The following is an 18,041-nucleotide window of genomic DNA, read 5'->3' as shown; positions in this document are numbered from 1 at the left end:
GGCCTCTCCTGTCCCCCCCTTGCCTCTGTGGCGGCCTCTCCTGTCCCCCCCCTTGCCTCTGTGGCGGCCTCTCCTGTACCCCCCCTTACCTCTGTGGCGGCCTCTCCTGTCCCCCCCTTTCCTCAGTGGCGGCCTCTCCTGTCCCCCCCCTTACCTCTGTGGCGGCCTCTCCTGTCCCCCCCTTGCCTCTGTGGCGGCCTCTCCTGTCCCCGCACTTGCCTCTGTGGCGGCCTCTCCTGTCCCCCCCCTTACCTCTGTGGCGGCCTCTCCTGTCCCCCCCTTGCCTCTGTGGCGGCCTCTCCTGTCCCCCCCTTGCCTCTGTGGCGGCCTCTCCTGTCCCCGCACTTGCCTCTGTGGCGGCCTCTCCTGTCCCCCCCTTTCCTCAGTGGCGGCCTCTCCTGTCCCCCCCCTTGCCTCTGTGGCGGCCTCTCCTGTCCCCCCCTTTCCTCAGTGGCGGCCTCTCCTGTCCCCCCCTTACCTCTGTGGCGGCCTCTCCTGTCCCCCCTTGCCTCTGTGGCGGCCTCTCCTGTCCCCTCCCGCTTGCCTCTGGCGACCTCTCCAGTCCCTCCCCTTTCCTCAGTGGCGGCCTCTCCTGTCCCCCCCCTTACCTCTGTGGCGGCCTCTCCTGTCCCCGCACTTGCCTCAGTGGCGGCCTCTCCTGTCCCCCCCCTTACCTCTGTGGCGGCCTCTCCTGTCCCCCCCTTGCCTCTGTGGCGGCCTCTCCTGTCCCCGCACTTGCCTCTGTGGCGGCCTCTCCTGTCCCCCCCCTTACCTCTGTGGCGGCCTCTCCTGTCCCCCCCTTGCCTCTGTGGCGGCCTCTCCTGTCCCCCCCTTGCCTCTGTGTCGGCCTCTCCTGTCCCCGCACTTGCCTCTGTGGCGGCCTCTCCTGTCCCCCCCCCTTACCTCTGTGGTGGCCTCTCCTGTCCCCGCACTTGCCTCTGTGGCGGCCTCTCCTGTCCCCCCCTTACCTCTGTGGCGGCCTCTCCTGTCCCCCCCCTTGCCTCTGTGGCGGCCTCTCCTGTCCCCTCCCGCTTGCCTCTGGCGACCTCTCCAGTCCCTCCCCTTTCCTCAGTGGCGGCCTCTCCTGTCCCCCCCCTTACCTCTGTGGCGGCCTCTCCTGTCCCCGCACTTGCCTCTGTGGCGGCCTCTCCTGTCCCCCCCCTTACCTCTGTGGTGGCCTCTCCTGTCCCCGCACTTGCCTCTGTGGCGGCCTCTCCTGTCCCCCCCCTTACCTCTGTGGTGGCCTCTCCTGTCCCCGCACTTGCCTCTGTGGCGGCCTCTCCTGTCCCCCCCTTGCCTCTGTGGCGGCCCCTCCTGTCCCCCCCCTTGCCTCTGTGGCGGCCTCTCCTGTCCCCCCCCTTGCCTCTGTGGTGGCCTCTCCTGTCCCCGCACTTGCCTCTGTGGCGGCCTCTCCTGTCCCCCCCCTTACCTCTGTGGTGGCCTCTCCTGTCCCCGCACTTGCCTCTGTGGCGGCCTCTCCTGTCCCCCCCTTGCCTCTGTGGCGGCCTCTCCTGTCCCCCCCCTTGCCTCTGTGGCGGCCTCTCCTGTCCCCCCCCCTTACCTCTGTGGTGGCCTCTCCTGTCCCCGCACTTGCCTCTGTGGCAGCCTCTCCTGTCCCCCCCTTACCTCTGTGGCGGCCTCTCCTGTCCCCCCCCTTGCCTCTGTGGCGGCCTCTCCTGTCCCCCCCTTGCCTCTGTGGCGGCCTCTCCTGTCCCCCCCTTGCCTCTGTGGCGGCCTCTCCTGTCCCCCCCTTGCCTCTGTGGTGGCCTCTCCTGTCCCCCCCTTGCCTCTGTGGTGGCCTCTCCTCTCCCCCCCTTTCCTCAGTGGCGGCCTCTCCTGTCCCCCCCCTTACTCTGTGGCGGCCTCTCCTGTCCCCCCCCTTGCCTCTGTGGCGGCCTCTCCTGTCCCCCCTTGCCTCTGTGGTGGCCTCTCCTGTCCCCCCCTTTCCTCAGTGGCGGCCTCTCCTGTCCCCCCCCTTGCCTCTGTGGCGGCCTCTCCTGTCCCCCCCCTTACCTCTGTGGCGGCCTCTCCTGTCCCCCCCCTTACCTCTGTGGCGGCCTCTCCTGTCCCCGCACTTGCCTCTGTGGCGGCCTCTCCTGTCCCCCCCTTGCCTCTGTGGCGGCCTCTCCTGTCCCCCCCTTGCCTCTGTGGCGGCCTCTCCTGTCCCCCCCTTGCCTCTGTGGCGGCCTCTCCTGTCCCCCCCCTTGCCTCTGTGGCGGCCTCTCCTGTCCCCCCCTTGCCTCTGGCGGCCTCTCCTGTCCCCCCCCTTGCCTCTGTGGCGGCCTCTCCTGTCCCCCCCCTTGCCTCTGTGGCGGCCTCTCCTGTCCCCCCCCCTTGCCTCTGTGGCGGCCTCTCCTGTCCCCCCCCTTGCCTCTGTGGCGGCCTTTCCTGTCTCCCCCCCCCAACGCTTGCCTCAGTGGCGGCCTCTCCTGTCCCCCCTTCCCCCGCTTGCCTCTGTGGCGGCCTCAAACCCCCCCCCACGGCTTGCCTCAGTGGCGACCTCTCCTGTTCTTCCCGCCACACTCCCCCCACCCCAACCTCTGGCAGCCTCTTCTGTCTCCCCCACCCCCAGCCTGCCTTGGTGGCGGTGGCGGCCTCTTCTGTCTCCCCAGCCCTCCCCTTCCCCCCCCCCCCCCATTTGCTGATTCAGGTCGAGCTTTGCCCCCCAGCAGCTTGGCGTTGTGCGGAGCACCTGGTGGAGCACCTGGTGGAGCAGACGTGCTGCCTCTTCCTTAGTCTGGGTTCCCTCCCCGCCGGGAGGTCAGAGCTCCCGGGTTGAGGCGTCGCCCGGTGTGTGTGTGGGGGGGGGTGGCATCTCCACGCACATCACTTTTCATACTTTAGAACATCGGAACTTCCCGTATCTTCTCTGCTTACAGGAGGTTCGAGGAAAAATTAAAATAATCAGGCCATTTTTGATTAACAGGCAGGTGCTTCCCTCATTCATGCGGCTAATAACGACCCAGCTCTTTTCATTTAAGAAGCTGGGATAGGATATGTAGATTCGCGAAATCCAAAAGGTATTTGAAATGATTTTTTTTTTTTTTTTTTGCAAGTGACCTGGGCAGGCAGTCGGGGGATCGGAGTTCTCTGAAATGCTGTGGCTCTTCAGGTTTGGATTCCACATTCTGTATGTGTGTGCAGAGCTCAGGCTCTGTGGTCATGGAAGATGAGGCAGGTGCCTTAGTCCCAGCTGCTGGGAACTGAATCTACGGTGTGTTTTTGATGTCGTTGACTTTTCAATCACAGAGTCTTCAGGAAAAAGGAAAGTTATCATCTGAAGAAAATGCAAATGACTCTGAAGTTCCATCCTCTTCTGGCATCGACTCCTCCAAATCTCGGGACAAAGATGTCAACGAAGGTATGTTGAAATGATTGACCACCTCCATTAAATATTAAGAGTACCTAATAACGAAAGTCTTATTTTTTTTTCCATTGCAGTGCTATTCTGTTATTTACCTGGTGTCTCAGGAGCGTAGTGCATCGTGTAACAGGTGCTCAATGAATATTTGTTGAGGTATTGAATATGGTAATGGTTATTTTTTGGAAAAGTGTTTCTTTGTTTTTTTTTTAAGATTTATTTATTTGTTTTTTAGAGATTTTATTTATTTATTCATGAGAGACACAGAGAGAGAGAGAGATGCAGAGAGACAGGCAGAGGAAGAAGCAGGCTCTATGCAGGGAGCCCAACATGGGACTCGATCCTGGGTCTCTAGGATCACACCCTGGGCAGAAGGCAGACACTTAACCACGGGGCCACCCAGGGATCCCCAAGATTTATATGTTTATTTTTATTTCATTATTATTTTTTAAAGATTTATTTATTTATTTATTTATTCATGATAGAGAGAGGCAGAGGGAGAAACAGGCTCCGTGCAGGGAGCTCGACGTGGGACTCCATCCCAGAACCCCAGGACCACGCCCTGGGCCAAGGCAGGCGCTAAACTGCTGAGCCACCCAGGGATCCCCCAGATTTATTTATTTTAGAGAGAGCATGCCTATGTGGGACTGGGAGAAGGGGCAAAGGGAGAGAATCGTCAGGCAGACTCTCCACACAGTGTGAGCCACGCTCAGCCAGGTTGCAGGACCGTGAAATGATGACCTGAGCCGAAATCTAGAGTCAGTGGCTTACCTGGCTGAGCAGCACAGGTGCCCCCGTGGAAAAGCGTTTCAGATTGATATCGGTATTGGGAGCCATTTTAGAATCATTGTTTCTTAAATTGGCCCTTTAAGTTACTTATTAATCACCTCCAGAGGGTACCCCACCAAATTGTAATTAATGGCTTGTATGTTTACACAAAGTGGCTTCCAAACTGCTGCTTTAGTTACAGGAGATAAGATAGGCCAGAGTGGAAGTCCTTTTGGCTGTGCAGATGGGTCCTCACCCGCAGTGTCAGTGTCTTGGTTTGCGCCTCATTCTGGGATCCAGTCCTCAGCTCTGCATGTCCAGATACTAGATTTGGTTCCTCCCAAGCTAACGAAAGCCATCAGAGTCTAACTGATGAACTAGTGTGCAGATTGATTAATTTTCAGCGACTGATATGCCTCCCTTGTGATCAGAATACTGGTAATAGTTCATAGTATCCATTTACCCATGACAAGTTAACAGGGATACTGGGAGCTGCCCCCAAGAAGTGGCCATCGGGCCCTCCCTTAATTGAGTCTTGCTTTTAATTTCATTTTCAGTTCATTATTGCGGATAGAAAACTACAATTTTTGTTTATTGACCTTGAGTCCAGGAACTTTGCTCAATTTATGCATTCTGGCAGTTGTACATACATGCTTTTGGATCTTCTTCATATACGATCACATCCTTTGTGAATAATGAGAGTTTTATTTCTTCCTTTCCATCTTTATACCTTTTCTCTTTTACATTATCCAGGACCTCCAGCAAAATGTTGAAAGGAATGATGATAACAGCCTTGTCTCATTCCCAGCAGCTGAATAATTCACCATTAACTGTGTTTGTGGGAAGTTTTTTGTAGATACTGTTTATCAAATTAAAGATATTCCCTTCTGTTTCTATTTGACTAAGAATTTTTATTAGGAATGAGTATTGGATTTTATCAAATGGTTCTTATCAAGATAATCATGATTTTTCTGCTTTTTCTCAGTTCCTGGAATAAGTTTTACTAATTGGCAATATTATATTTTACAGATTTCTTTTTTTTTTTTTTAAAGAATTTTATTTATTCATCAGAGACACAGAGAGGCAGACACAGGCAGAGGGAGAAGCAGGCTCCATGCGGGGAGCCCGATGCGGGACTCGATCCCGGGACTCTAGCATCACACCCTGGACCAAAAGTAGATGCCCAACCACTGAGCCACCCAGGCGCCCTACACATTTCTTTTTATATTTATTTTGAATGTTCAGAATTCTTAAAGATAGTTGTTATTGATTCCGTGAGAATGATTACTTATTTGTTGCTCAGAATATGTGGGTTTTTAAAAAATTTTATCCTTCCTTAAACATATTTACGATCCCAATTATCCAACATTCTCAATGTGTCTTTCTTCAGGAGAAATGTCAGATGGAGTCAGTAAGTCAGTTCACAAGGTCTTTGCTTCCATGCTTGGAGAGAATGAAGATGATGAGGAAGAAGAGGAAGAAGAGGAGGAGGAGGAAGAAGAAACACCTGAGCAGCCCACTGCAGGCGATGTGTTTGTACTGGAGATGGTTCTCAATCGTGAAACCAAGAAAATGATGAAAGTAAAAACTTATTTTAGTATTTATAAGTGGAATGTAAAACTGTGACATAGTAATTGAAAAGTTATACATATATTTGGAAAGAATTCAAAGTATGAGAAAAGAAATATGAGACAACTATTACTGGTTTCGTAAGTTTCATCTTAGAGATTTTTAAAAATGCAAAACCTTAATTTACGCATGTGTCAAAATGTACTTTTTTTTTTTTAAGATTTATGTATCTGAGAGGGAGAGCAAGTGAGAGAGAGCATGCATGAGGCGGGTGGGGAGAGGGGAGGGAGGAGACCTCAAGAAAACTCCCCACTGCTGAGGGTGGGCCCATCTCATGACCCTGAGATCCTGACCTGAGCTGAAAGCAAGAGTCAGACACTTGACTGACCTAGCCACCCAAGTGCCCCAATTTAACCAAGTGTATCCTGAGTAGATAAATTTGGAGGGAGGAGGATCTTCAGAAAGTTATAAGAAGTTTCTTGGCACATAAATCGATTTTGCAACATCAGGTTTTACATTTGTTCTAATTAGTAATTAGTGATTTCTGGCCACTTTGATTTTTGCTTTCTTCATATATTTTACTGTGCTTTGAATTTTCTACTATAGGAAGTTTGCTTTTCATTTTAGTTTCCTGAGGTATTCCTTTTTGGAGAATATTTTAGAATAACTTTTTTTTCTTTCCTGAAGTTAATTTTAGACTTTTTCCTGAAATACAGACTTTAATATTTATGAGTCAGAATTGTAGTTACCCTTAGGTGTCTGTTTAGAATTTTGAGAAGTTTTAGAGGGAAATTTCATTTTCATTATCTTCTGCATTTACTAATTTGGTTGGAATTGAAATCTCAGATATTACCATATTTTAGCTAAATGTCATCTTTCTCCTCTGCAGGAGAAAAGGCCTCGAAGTAAACTTCCCAGAGCTCTGAGGGGTCTCATGGGTGAAGCCAACATTCGCTTTGCTCGAGGAGAACGTGAAGAGGCAATATTGATGTGCATGGAAATCATAAGACAAGGTGTTTTTTGTGGGGATTATGGATAATAGCAATTCAATAGTGTGACTTTTAAGACAAATGGCCAAACACTTCACCATACTCTGGAAAATATATTTAGAAGGTTGGAGGTGATTGTTCTGGTAGTGATATGCCACTTTCCACATTGAGTAGAAGTCATTACCAGGAAAATGAAAATCCAACTATGACTCCGTGAAATATCATTAATATTTATTGAATATTAGGCTTCTTTTCTGTATTTGTTTTTCAGTGTTTCATCTTGGGGTTTTAGGCTTTGGAAGCGTTAGTCTTAAGTATGGCAAGCACACGTTAAAACCACTTAAAAAGTGTTCTTTTTTTTTCTTCACTTTCCAGATTAGGCAGAGTTGTATTATTTTAATCTATTTTTTGGTAAAAGATACAATTTATACTTACCATCTTTCTTTAAACTGCAAATCTTGGGTTTATTGAAGGATATCTTCAGAAGTGGCTTTTTGACTAATCATATTTATTATATTGGTTTCCTGATGTGTCGATGCCCTGCATGGCGACTTGGGTAGTTGCAACACAGTGAGCTCTTATCTTTTCATTGTTTCAGCATTTCCTTTAATCTGGATGAGGGTCCTTTTAGAAGTCTTTTTCTTCTTCGTTCATTTTAATTTTTTCATCATGCTAAATGTATACTTTAATCCTCGTCCCCTATTTCCTCCATCCCTCTACCCACCTCCCCTCTGGTAAACATCAGATTGGTCTCTATAGTTAAGAGTCTGTTTCTTGGTTTGTCTCTCTCTCTCTTTTTTTTCTTTCCTCATTTGTTTTGTTTTTTTAAATTCCACATATGAATGAAACCGTAATGGCGTTTGTCTTTCTGATTTATTTTGCTTAGCATTATACTCTCATTTTATCCATGTTGTTGCAGATGAAGAGGCAATATTGATGTGCATGGAAATGTGCAGATGGCGAGATTTCATTCTTTTTTATGGCTGAGTAGTATTTCATTGTGTGTGTGTATACACAATGTGTATACATGTAATTGTGTATATATAGCTGTGCATATATACCTGCATTGTACGTATATATACGCATGCACACGCACATACACACCTTTATCCATTCATCTATCAATGGACACTTAGGTTAGTTCCATAGTTTGGCTATTATAATAATCCTGCTATAAACGTCAAAGTGCACATATCCCTTTAATATAGTGCTTTTGTATTTTTTGGGTAAATAGTAGTACAATTACTAGGTCATAGTGTAGTTCTATTTTTGATTTTTTTTTAATTTTTATTTTTTAAGGAACCTCCATACTGTCTTCTCCAGTGGCTGCACCAGTAAGCATACCCATTAGCAGTGCATGAGGGTTCCTTTTCTCCACATTCCCAACACTTGTTTCTTGTGGTTTAGATTTTAGCCATTCTGACAGGTGTGAAGTGATACCTTTTTTGCTTTCCATCCTGTTTGTGTCTCTGGCCATCTGGATGTCTTCTTTGGAGAAATGTCTATTCATGTCTTATGCCCATTTTTTAATTAGATGATTTGGTTTTTGGGGTATTGAATTGTATCATTTCTGTATATGTTTTGGATACTAACCCTTTACTGGATATGTCATTTGCAGATATCTTTTCTTCACTAGGTTGCCTTTTAGTTCTGTTGATTGTTTACTGTGCAGAAACTTTTTATTTTCATGTGGTCCCAATAGTTTGTTTTTGTTTTTATTTTTCTTGCCTCAGGAGACATACCTAGAAAAATATTGTTAACAGCCGATGTCAGAGACATTACTGTCTGTGCTCTCTTCAAGGATTTTTATGGTTTCAGGTCTCACATTTAGATCTTTAATCCCTTTTTTGTGCATAGTGAAGAAAGCGATCCAGTTTCATTATTTTACTTGTAGCTGTCCGGTTTTCCCAGTACCGTTTTTCGAAGAGACTATCCTTTTCCCATTGTATATTCATTCCTCCTTTGTTGAAAATTAATTGCCCATATAATTGCATGTTTATTTCTGGGTTTTCTATTCCATTCCATTGATCTGTGTGTCTATTTTTATGGCACTGCCATAGTTTTTAAATTACTACTGCTTGTAGTATAACTTGAAATCTGGAATTGTGATACCTCCAGTTTTATTTTTCTTTTTTCAGTATTACTTTGGCTATTTGGGGACTTTAATGGTTCCATACAAATTTTAGGATTGTTTGTTCTAGTTCTATAAAAAAACGCTGTTGCTATTTTGATAGGGCTTGCATTAAATATGTAGTTTGCTTTAGGTAGCATAGACATTTGTTCTTCCAATCCATGAGCATGGAATGTCTTTTCCTTTCTTTGTAATGTCTTGAATTTCTTTCATTATTGTTTTAGGTTGTCAGAGTACAAGTCTTTCACCTCTTTGGTTAAGTTTATTCCTAGATTATTTTATTGTTTTCCGTGCAGTTGTAAATGGGATTCTTTTGTTTTCTTTTTCTTTACCTTTTTTTTTTTTAAAGTAAGTCTGCACTCAGCATCAGGCTTAAACTCATGACTCTGAGATCCTGAGCCACATGCTTTACTGACAAAGCCAGCCATGTGGCTCTTGGATGGTTTTCTTAATTTCAGTTTCTGCTGCTTCTTTAGTAGTATATAGGAGTGCAACAGATTGCTGTATGTCAATTTGTATCCTGTGACTTTACTGAACTCATTTATCCATTCTACTAGTTTTTGGTGGAGTCTTTAGGGTTTTCTAAATACAGTATCACGTCACTTGCAAATAATGAGAATTTTACTTCTTCTTACCAATTTTGGGTGCGTTTTCATTATGTTGTCTAATTGCTGTGGCTAGGACTTCTAGTACTATGTTGAATAAAAGTGATGAGAGTGGACATCATTGTCTTATTCCTGACCTTAAGGGGAAAGTTCTCAGTTTTTCACCATTGAGTATGGTGTTGGCTGTGGGTTTTTCATATAAGGCCTTTATTATGTTGAGATATGTGCTCTCTAGACCTACTTTGCAGAGGGTTTTTTGTCAGGAGTTGATGTACTTTGTCAGATGCTTTTTCTGCATTTATTTCATCCTTTATCTTATTGATGGTTGTTTTGCAAATATTTTTTTTTTTAATTTTTATTTATTTATGATAGTCCCAGAGAGAGAGAGAGAGAGAGAGAGAGGCAGAGACATAGGCAGAGAAGCAGGCTCCATGCACCGGGAGCCTGATGTGGGACTTGATCCCGGGTCTCCAGGATCGCGCCCTGGGCCAAAGGCAGGCGCCAAACTGCTGCGCCACCCAGGGATCCCCTGTTTTGCAAATATTGAACCATCCTTACATCTTGGGAATAATCCCACTTATCACAGCATATGATTTTTTTAATATATTCTTGGATTTGTTTTGCTAATATGTTGAGGATTTTTGCATATACATTCATGAGAGATATAAGCTTGTACTATTTTTTTGTAGCGTCTTTATTTGGTTTTGGTATTAGGGTGATAATTGACCTCATAGAGTGAATTTGGAAGTTTTCCTTTCTTTTGTATGTTTTGGAATGGTTTGAAAAGATTAGAAATTAACTCTTTAAATGTTTAGTTGAATTTGCCTGTGAAGTTATGTAGTCCTGGACTTTTGTTTTTTAGGAGTTTTTTGGTTATTGCTGCCATTTAATTGCGGCTAATTGGTTTGTTCAAATTTTCTATTTTTTCCTGCTTCAGTTTTGGTAGGTTTTATGCTTCTAGGAATTTATCCATTTCTTCTAAGTTGTCCAGTTTGTTGGCATTTAGGTTTTCATAATATTCTATTACAATTGTTTGTATTTCTGTGGTGATGGTTGTTATTTCTCCTCTTTTATTTATGATTTTATTTATTTGCATCTTTTTTTTTTAATGAGTCTTGCTAAGGTTTATCATTTTTGTTGATCTTTTCAAAGAACTAGCTCCTGGTTTCATTGATCTGTTACATTGTTTTTTTTTTTAGTTTTTATATCATTTATTTCTGTTCAATCTTTTTTTTTTTTTTAAGGTTTTATTGTTAGATAATCCCTATACCCACTGTGGGGCTTGAACTCACACCCTGAGATCAAGAATCACATGCTCTACCCACTGAGCCAGCCAGGCACCCCTCTGCTCTAATCTTTATTATTTATTATTTCCTTCCTTCTGTTGGGTTTTTTTTTTTTTTTTTTTTTTTTTTTAACTCCTTTAGGTATAAGGTTAGGTTGGTTATTTAAGATTTTTTTTGCTTCTTGAGGTTAGCCTATATTGCTATAAAATTCCCTCTTAGAATGAATCACTTTGGCTGCATCCCAAAGATTTTGGAGCAGTGTTTTTTATTTTCATTTGTTTCCATGTAGCTTTTTATTTCTTCTTTGATTTCTTGATTGATCCATTCATTGTTTGGTAGCATGTTATTAGACCTCCATTATTTGTGCTCTTTCCAGATTCTTTCTTATAGTTGATTTCTAGTATTCATAGCATTGTGGTCAGAAAAGCTGCGTGGTATGACTGCTTTTTTTGAATTTGTTAAGGCTTGTTTTGTGGCCTAATATCTGTTCTGGAGAATGTTCTGTGTACACTTGAAAAGAATGTGTATTTTGTTGTTTTAGTACAGAATGTTGCAAATATATCTTAAATCCATCTGGTCTAGGGTATCGTTCAGAACCACTGTTTGTTGATTTTCTGTTTGGATAATCTGTCTATTGATGTAAGTGGAGTGTTAAAGTCCTCTACTATTATTGTATTAGTATTATTTCCTTTATGCTTGTTATTAACTGCTCTATGTATTTGGGTGCTCCCATGTTAGGTACATGAATATTTATAATTGTTACATCCTCTTGTTCGATTGGCCCTTTATTATGATATAGTTCTTGGTCTCTTGTTAGTCTGTCTCCTGTTAAGTCTTTATGTTATGTTATTTATTTATTTACTTATTAAAGTAATGCTCATACCCAACATGGGCCTTGAACTTACAACCCCAAGATCAAGAGTTGCAAGCTCTACCAACTAAATCAGTCAGTGCACCACAGTGTTTGTTTTGTTTGTTTGCTTATTTATTTATAAAAAGATTTTAAAATTTATTTTAGAGAGCATGCATGGAGGGGAGGGAGAGGGAGAGTCTTGAGTAGACTCTGCACTCAGCACTCAGCATGGAGCCTCATTTGGGGTTTGATCTCACAACCCCGAGATGACAACCTGAGCCGAAACCAAGAGTTGGACACTTAACCAACTGTGCCACTCAGGTGCCCTCCCACAGTCTTTGTTTAAAGTCTGTTTGTTCTATATAAGTATTGCTGCCCTGGCTTTCTTTTGACATCCGTTTGCATGATAAGTGTTTCTCTGTCTCCTCACTTTGAATCTGCAGGTGTCTTTCAGTGTGAAATGAGTCTCTTATAGGCAACACATAGATGGGTCTTATTTTTAATGCATTCTGTCATCCTTTGTCTTTTGACTAGAACATTTAGTCTATTTGCATTGAAAATAATTACTGATAGGTATTTTTAACTATTTTGTTACTTGTTTTGTGGTTGTTTCTATAGATTTTCTCTGATCCGTTCTTCTCTTGTTCTCTTTCATGGTTTGTTGGTTTTCTTTAATGCTATACTTTGGTTCCTTTCTCTTTGTATTTTTGTATATTTTTTGTATATCTGTTACTTGTTTTTGATTTGTGTTGGCATAGGGTTTTTTTTTCTTCATTTGTTTTTCTTGAAGTTCGATTTGCCAACATATAGTATAACAGCTAGTGCTCATCTCATCAAGTGCCCTCCTCAGTGCCCGTCACCCAGTTACCCCAATTCCTACCCACCTCCCCTTCCACAACCCATTGTTTGTTTCCCAGAGTTAGGAGTCTCTCATAGTTTGTCTCTCTCTCTAATTTTTCCCACTCAGTTCTCCTCCTTTCCCTTGGGCATAGTTTTGTATATAACATCTTCTGTATATAGCAGCCTATGTTAAGTAGATGGTCACATAAGTTGAAATCCATTCTTTACTCCTCTCTCCACCACGTTTTAGGTATATGGTGTCATGTTTCACATCCTCTTATGAATCCCTTGACTAATTTTTACAGATTTATTTTATCACCTTTGTGTTTTTTACTTTTTACGCTCTCACTTAATTATTTACCTTCCACTTAAAGAGTCCCTGTTAATATTCTTGTAGGACTGGTTTAATGGTAATGAACTCCTTTAGTTTTTCTTTGAGAAACTCTTTATCTCTCCCTCTATTTTGAATGATAACCTTACTGGATAGAGTATTCTTGTCTGCAGACTTTTCTCTTTCAGCACTTTGGATATATCCTAACACTTTCTTATGGCCTGCAAAGTTTCTACTGAAAAATCTGCTGATAGCCATATAGGGTTTTCCTTGTATATAACTGTCTTCATTACTCTTGCTGCCCTTTTTTTTAAAAGATAGATTTATTTATTTATTTGAGAGAGAGCAAGTGAGCACAGGGGGAGAGCCAGAGAGAGATGGAAAGAGACTCCCTGCTGTGTGTGGAGCCTGATGCAGAGCTCAATCTCATGACCTGAGCCAAAATCAAGAGTCGGACGCTTAACCAACTGAGCTATCCAGGCATCCCTTTTTTTGCTGCTTTTAAAGTTTTTTCTTTACCACTACTTTCTGCCGTTTTAATTACTATTTGTCTTGGTGTAAACCTCCTTGGGTTGAATTTTAGGGGGATCTCTGTGCTTGCTGGATCTGGACATCTCTTTCCTCTTCGAGATTAGGAAAGTTTTCAGCTATTAATTTCCTCAAATATTCTGCCCCTTTGTCTCTCTCTTCTCCTGAGATCCCTTTATTATGCATGGTATTATGCTTGTTGGAGTCATTGAGTTCCCTAAGACTATTCTCAGTCTGCATAGTTTTCTTTCCTTTGCTCAGCTTAGTTACTTTCTAGTACTGTCTTCCAAGTTGTTAATTTGTTCCTCTGCTTCATCTAGCCTGCTCCTTATTCCATCCAGTGTATTTTCTTTCTTTTTTTTTTTTTAAGTTGGCTCCATGCCCAGCATGGAGCCCAACATTGGGCTTGAACTCATGACCCTGAGATCAATACCTGAGCTGAAATCAAGAGTTTGATGCTTAATCAACTGAGCCACCCAAGCACCTCAATCATCAAGTAGATTTGTAATTTCATTGATTGTATTCTTGATCTGTGATGGATCCTTTTTTATCTCTGTGTTAAGGGTGTCATTGATGTCTTCTACTCTTTTCTCAAGCCCAGTGAGTATCCTTATGATCATTACTTTAAATTCTCTATTGGGCATATTACTTATATCTATTTTGCTTTGATCTCTTGCTGTAGTTTGGTCCTTTTCTTTCATTTGGGCTTTTTACTTTCTCTGCATTGCCAGCTTCCTCTCCACTGTGGACAGCTCCATCCATTTTTCTCCCAGACTGTGTCTTTTTTTTTTTTTTTTTTTTTTAATTTATTTATGATAGTCACACACAGAGAGAGAGAGAGAGAGGCAGAGACACAGGCAGAGGGAGAAGCAGGCTCCATGCACCGGGAGCCCGACGTGGGACTCGATCCCGGGTCTCCAGGATCGCGCCCTGGGCCAAAGGCAGGCGCCAAACCGCTGCGCCACCCAGGGATCCCCCCCAGACTGTGCCTTTACCATTCCTACTTTTTTCATTGTGGCCTCTTCTTTACTTTTTTTTTTTTTTTTTAAGATTTTATTTATTCATGAGAGACAGGCAGAGACACAGGCAGAGGGAGAAGCAGGCTCCATGTAGGGAGCCTTATGTGGGACTTGATCCCAGGACTCCAGGATCACACCCTGAGCAGAAGGCAGACACTTAACTGCTAAACCACCTAGGCGTCCCCTCTTACCTACTTTTAATTGTGGCATTTGTTCTGCCAGTCTTCAGATCATTTTCTGAGTTATTTACGCTGATATGAGTGTTATCTAGTTGCATCCATGGGACGAGGCAAGGTTGGAGTTCTCCTCTACCAACTTCCCAGCCAACCTTCCTAAAAGTCTTAACATTTCCTGGATTGGGGCATCTGGCCAGCTCAGTTGGGTAGAGCATGCAACTCTTGATCTTGGGGTCATGAGTGCAATCCCCAAGTTGGGTTTAAAGCTTACTTAAAAAAAAATTCCCAGATTACTCATTAGAATAATTTGAGGTTGCTGCCTTTTCTACCCCATCAGAAACAAAATTAAGCAAAATTTTCCTGAGTATATTTTGTTTGGTTCCTACTTTCCAATATTATCTGTTCCTTTATGTCAGTTTATAATTATTTCTTTTTAACAGTAATCTTTGATTTTAATACTTTGTGATCTTAGAACTTCATTTCAAAAACATTTCAGAAAACTGTGCACTTTTATATATCCTCAGTTTAGGTGCGGTTTAGCTGTCCTCAGTCCTTTCATCCCATATGCCTGTAGTTGTTAGATCATGAAGATTAAACACTGATGTGATGATGTTCTTTGGGATGAACTTGCCATGTTTAGTCTTAGCAAACAGGGATTTTCATGAAGGGCACATGGTGGAGAGTAGAGTTTTTCATCAAATTACACTTTGCTCGGAGACAGTAATACTAAAATGGTAAATGTGTAAAGCAAATTTAATCAGATGTTTATTCTAAATTCCATTAAAAGTTTGTGTAATTCTCTACTGTGTTGTAAAGAGTTTAAACATTAAAAAAAAGATGCATAACTTGAATAATAGGATCGACGTCTTCACATGCCTTCCTTCAGCCAGTAGAATTTGTTTTTTAATTCATTATAGCTCCTCTGGCTTATGAGCCATTTTCCACTCTTGCTATGATATATGAGGACCAAGGTGACATGGAAAAATCTCTTCAGTTTGAGTTGATTGCTGCACATTTAAATCCTAGTGACACCGAAGAATGGGTTAGATTGGCAGAAATGTCTCTGGAACAAGACAATATTAAGCAGGCTATTTTTTGCTACACAAAAGGTAATTAAAATATTTTTCTTATTTTGTCTGATAAAATGTTACATAATAGATTTTTAAATAATTGTACTTGCTACTCTGGGGTGATGTTAGCTGAAATAAATTTTTTCCTTATATTCTGGCATACCAGTGGTAAGTATTTGGGGTTTCTCTGCTTTCATGTTTATCAGCAACTTTATATTGTGAGCTAATACAGCACAAAAGTTGGCAGAAGAACAGTGCCCTCAATTTCCTACTAAGCTCATTGTTGGATATAAGCTGTTCCTTGAAGGTTAACATCACATTAGAGTGACCAAATGAAGATTAATATAGAGATTCAGGTTCTGTCTGGTCTTAGATTAAACCTAGTTGAGAGTTCCTGTGAAAGTAGATTTGTTCCAGAATAACCCACTTAGCTCTATTGAAGAATTAGTTTAGAGTGTTTATTAAATTTTCTGAAAAGAGGATTGGTTATACCCAGGTATCATGAACCCCTTTTTGTGATAAATCTGTAATTATTTTTTTTCTTTTTAGCTCTTAAATATGAACCTACTAATGTCCGCTATCTGTGGGAGCGATCAAGCCTTTATGAACAGATGGGAGATCATAAGATGGCAATGGATGGTTATAGGCGTATTTTAAACCTTTTATCTCCATCTGATGGAGAACGTTTTATGCAGTTGGCTAGAGATATGGCAAAGTAAGTTTGGAGTGAAGTATATATAGATCTTTCTATTAATCATCTTAATTTAGAAGACAGCACATATTTGAAGTAGAGTGTATTTTTTTAGGTTCAAAAAGTGTTTTACTTCCTACGTTTTATATTGTGCTTAACTATAGAGATGGGGGTTTCTTTCAATACTTTTCTGTTTCCAAATCAGCTATGTGATTACTTACGAAAATTTGCATATACAATTACCTTCAAGTGTTCAGGGGCATGTTCTAAAAGGATGATTAGGTTGCCAGGTCTCCGTAACTTAGTTCAAGAAGGAGGGATGATCATCTATTTGAAATAGTCTAGATAGATCATTTTATAAATGAGGACAGACTATTAACATTGAAGATGGGGTGGGAGTTCTGGGGATAGGCAGCTCTTTGGAGAAATTTACTAGGGGAGTAGAGGAATGGGGAGATAATTGGTATGGGTTGTACGGTAAGAGATAAATTTTAAGTTGGGAAAAATTACAATGTATTTGTATTCAGATGGTATAATCCACAATTGAGGAGCACATTGAAGATTCGTGAGAGAAGGAACAATTGCTTGAGTGATATCCTTGAGTAGGTAGGTTGGAGAGAATGGGATCTAGTTGGGATTTGGCCTTTTAACTGTAGAAGGTAGAAGATATAGCTATGTGTAGGTGGGAAGATGTGTTGGGAATATGTCAGATGTTATGATCTGGTTCTTTTTGTAAACTAAGAAGCAAGGTCGTCAACTGAGAGTGAGGATCAGAGAGCTTTGGAGGGTTGAAGGCAGAGGAGATGAGAAATAGTTGTCTAGGTCCTTAGGGCCTTGCTGCAGCATTTGCATTACCTGGGAGCCTGCCATAAGTGTAGAATCTCAGTTCTACCCCTGCTCTTCTGAATCAGAATATGCCTTTTTACAAGATCCCCCGTTATTTTGTATGCATATTCAAGTTTGAAAAGTGCTGGATGAGGTAACTGGAGCAAGATTGCTGATCAGCACCGTGGACCCACTTGAGGCTTGTGGTCATTAATTTAGAGTGAGTCTAGTCAACATGGTTAGCTGGACAGGTGGTGGTGAACAGTAGGCATATTTGGATTAACAAGGGTTGGGGTTTATCACATGACTTTATCAGAAGGGAGGAAAGGGCAGGAGCAGTGAGGAGATGCACAAAGGTATAATTATATTGTTGGTCTGTAGAGAAGGAGGAAAGTGAGGGTTGGAGACAGCAGGACAGTGAAACAGGTAGACGAATGCTTTGTAGATCCCACTGCGGTGGGAGAGCGCTTGGAATTGGGTGATGGGGGAATGAGCTAGAATGATACAACATAGCTTTTGGACAGTAAGATGCTTGACATGACATTGTTGTACTGATGTTGCCCATTTTTTTCTGCATCAGCTGTGATTATGATTTTAAAAGTTTTTCTCCTCCCCAATTTTAAGAAAATGAAAATCATAGTTAATAGTTAGATGATGTAAGCAAGAATATGAATTTTATAATCTGAAATAAATATTCATCCATTTTGTCATTTATTTTTTTAGGAGTTACTATGAAGCCAATGATGTTACTTCAGCTATTAACATAATTGAAGAAGCTTTCTCAAAACATCAGGGCCTGGTCTCCATGGAAGATGTTAATATAGCAGCTGAACTCTACATTTCTAACAAACATTATGACAAAGCTTTGGAGGTAGGAACATGTATTAAGTTTCTCTGTTAGATTTTGGACACATTTCTGCATTTTAGAAATTCTTACAAATTGACAATTCCTCACTTCAGTTATATATATTAAACTACTTAGTCCATTTACATGTTATA

General features: G+C 42.4%; 1 protein-coding gene across 1 annotated transcript in view; it reads left to right on the top strand.

The window, feature by feature from the left end:
- GTF3C3 (general transcription factor IIIC subunit 3) overlaps window positions 1-18,041 on the top strand; it is a 44,226-nt gene that overhangs the window by 4,489 nt on the left and 21,696 nt on the right. The window contains exons 2-7 of the mRNA XM_025441931.3: window positions 3,250-3,361; window positions 5,520-5,710; window positions 6,588-6,711; window positions 15,374-15,565; window positions 16,076-16,241; window positions 17,766-17,913. Coding sequence (XP_025297716.1) covers window positions 3,250-3,361; window positions 5,520-5,710; window positions 6,588-6,711; window positions 15,374-15,565; window positions 16,076-16,241; window positions 17,766-17,913 — 933 coding nt within the window. The remainder of the gene's footprint in view (window positions 1-3,249; window positions 3,362-5,519; window positions 5,711-6,587; window positions 6,712-15,373; window positions 15,566-16,075; window positions 16,242-17,765; window positions 17,914-18,041) is intronic.

The sequence above is a fragment of the Canis lupus genome, chromosome 37 (genome assembly GCF_003254725.2).
Source record: "Canis lupus dingo isolate Sandy chromosome 37, ASM325472v2, whole genome shotgun sequence".
In the NCBI taxonomy this organism is placed as follows: domain Eukaryota; kingdom Metazoa; phylum Chordata; class Mammalia; order Carnivora; family Canidae; genus Canis; species Canis lupus.
The sequence above is the reverse complement of the archived record's forward strand: the minus strand, read 5'-3'. Positions and strand labels throughout refer to the sequence as shown.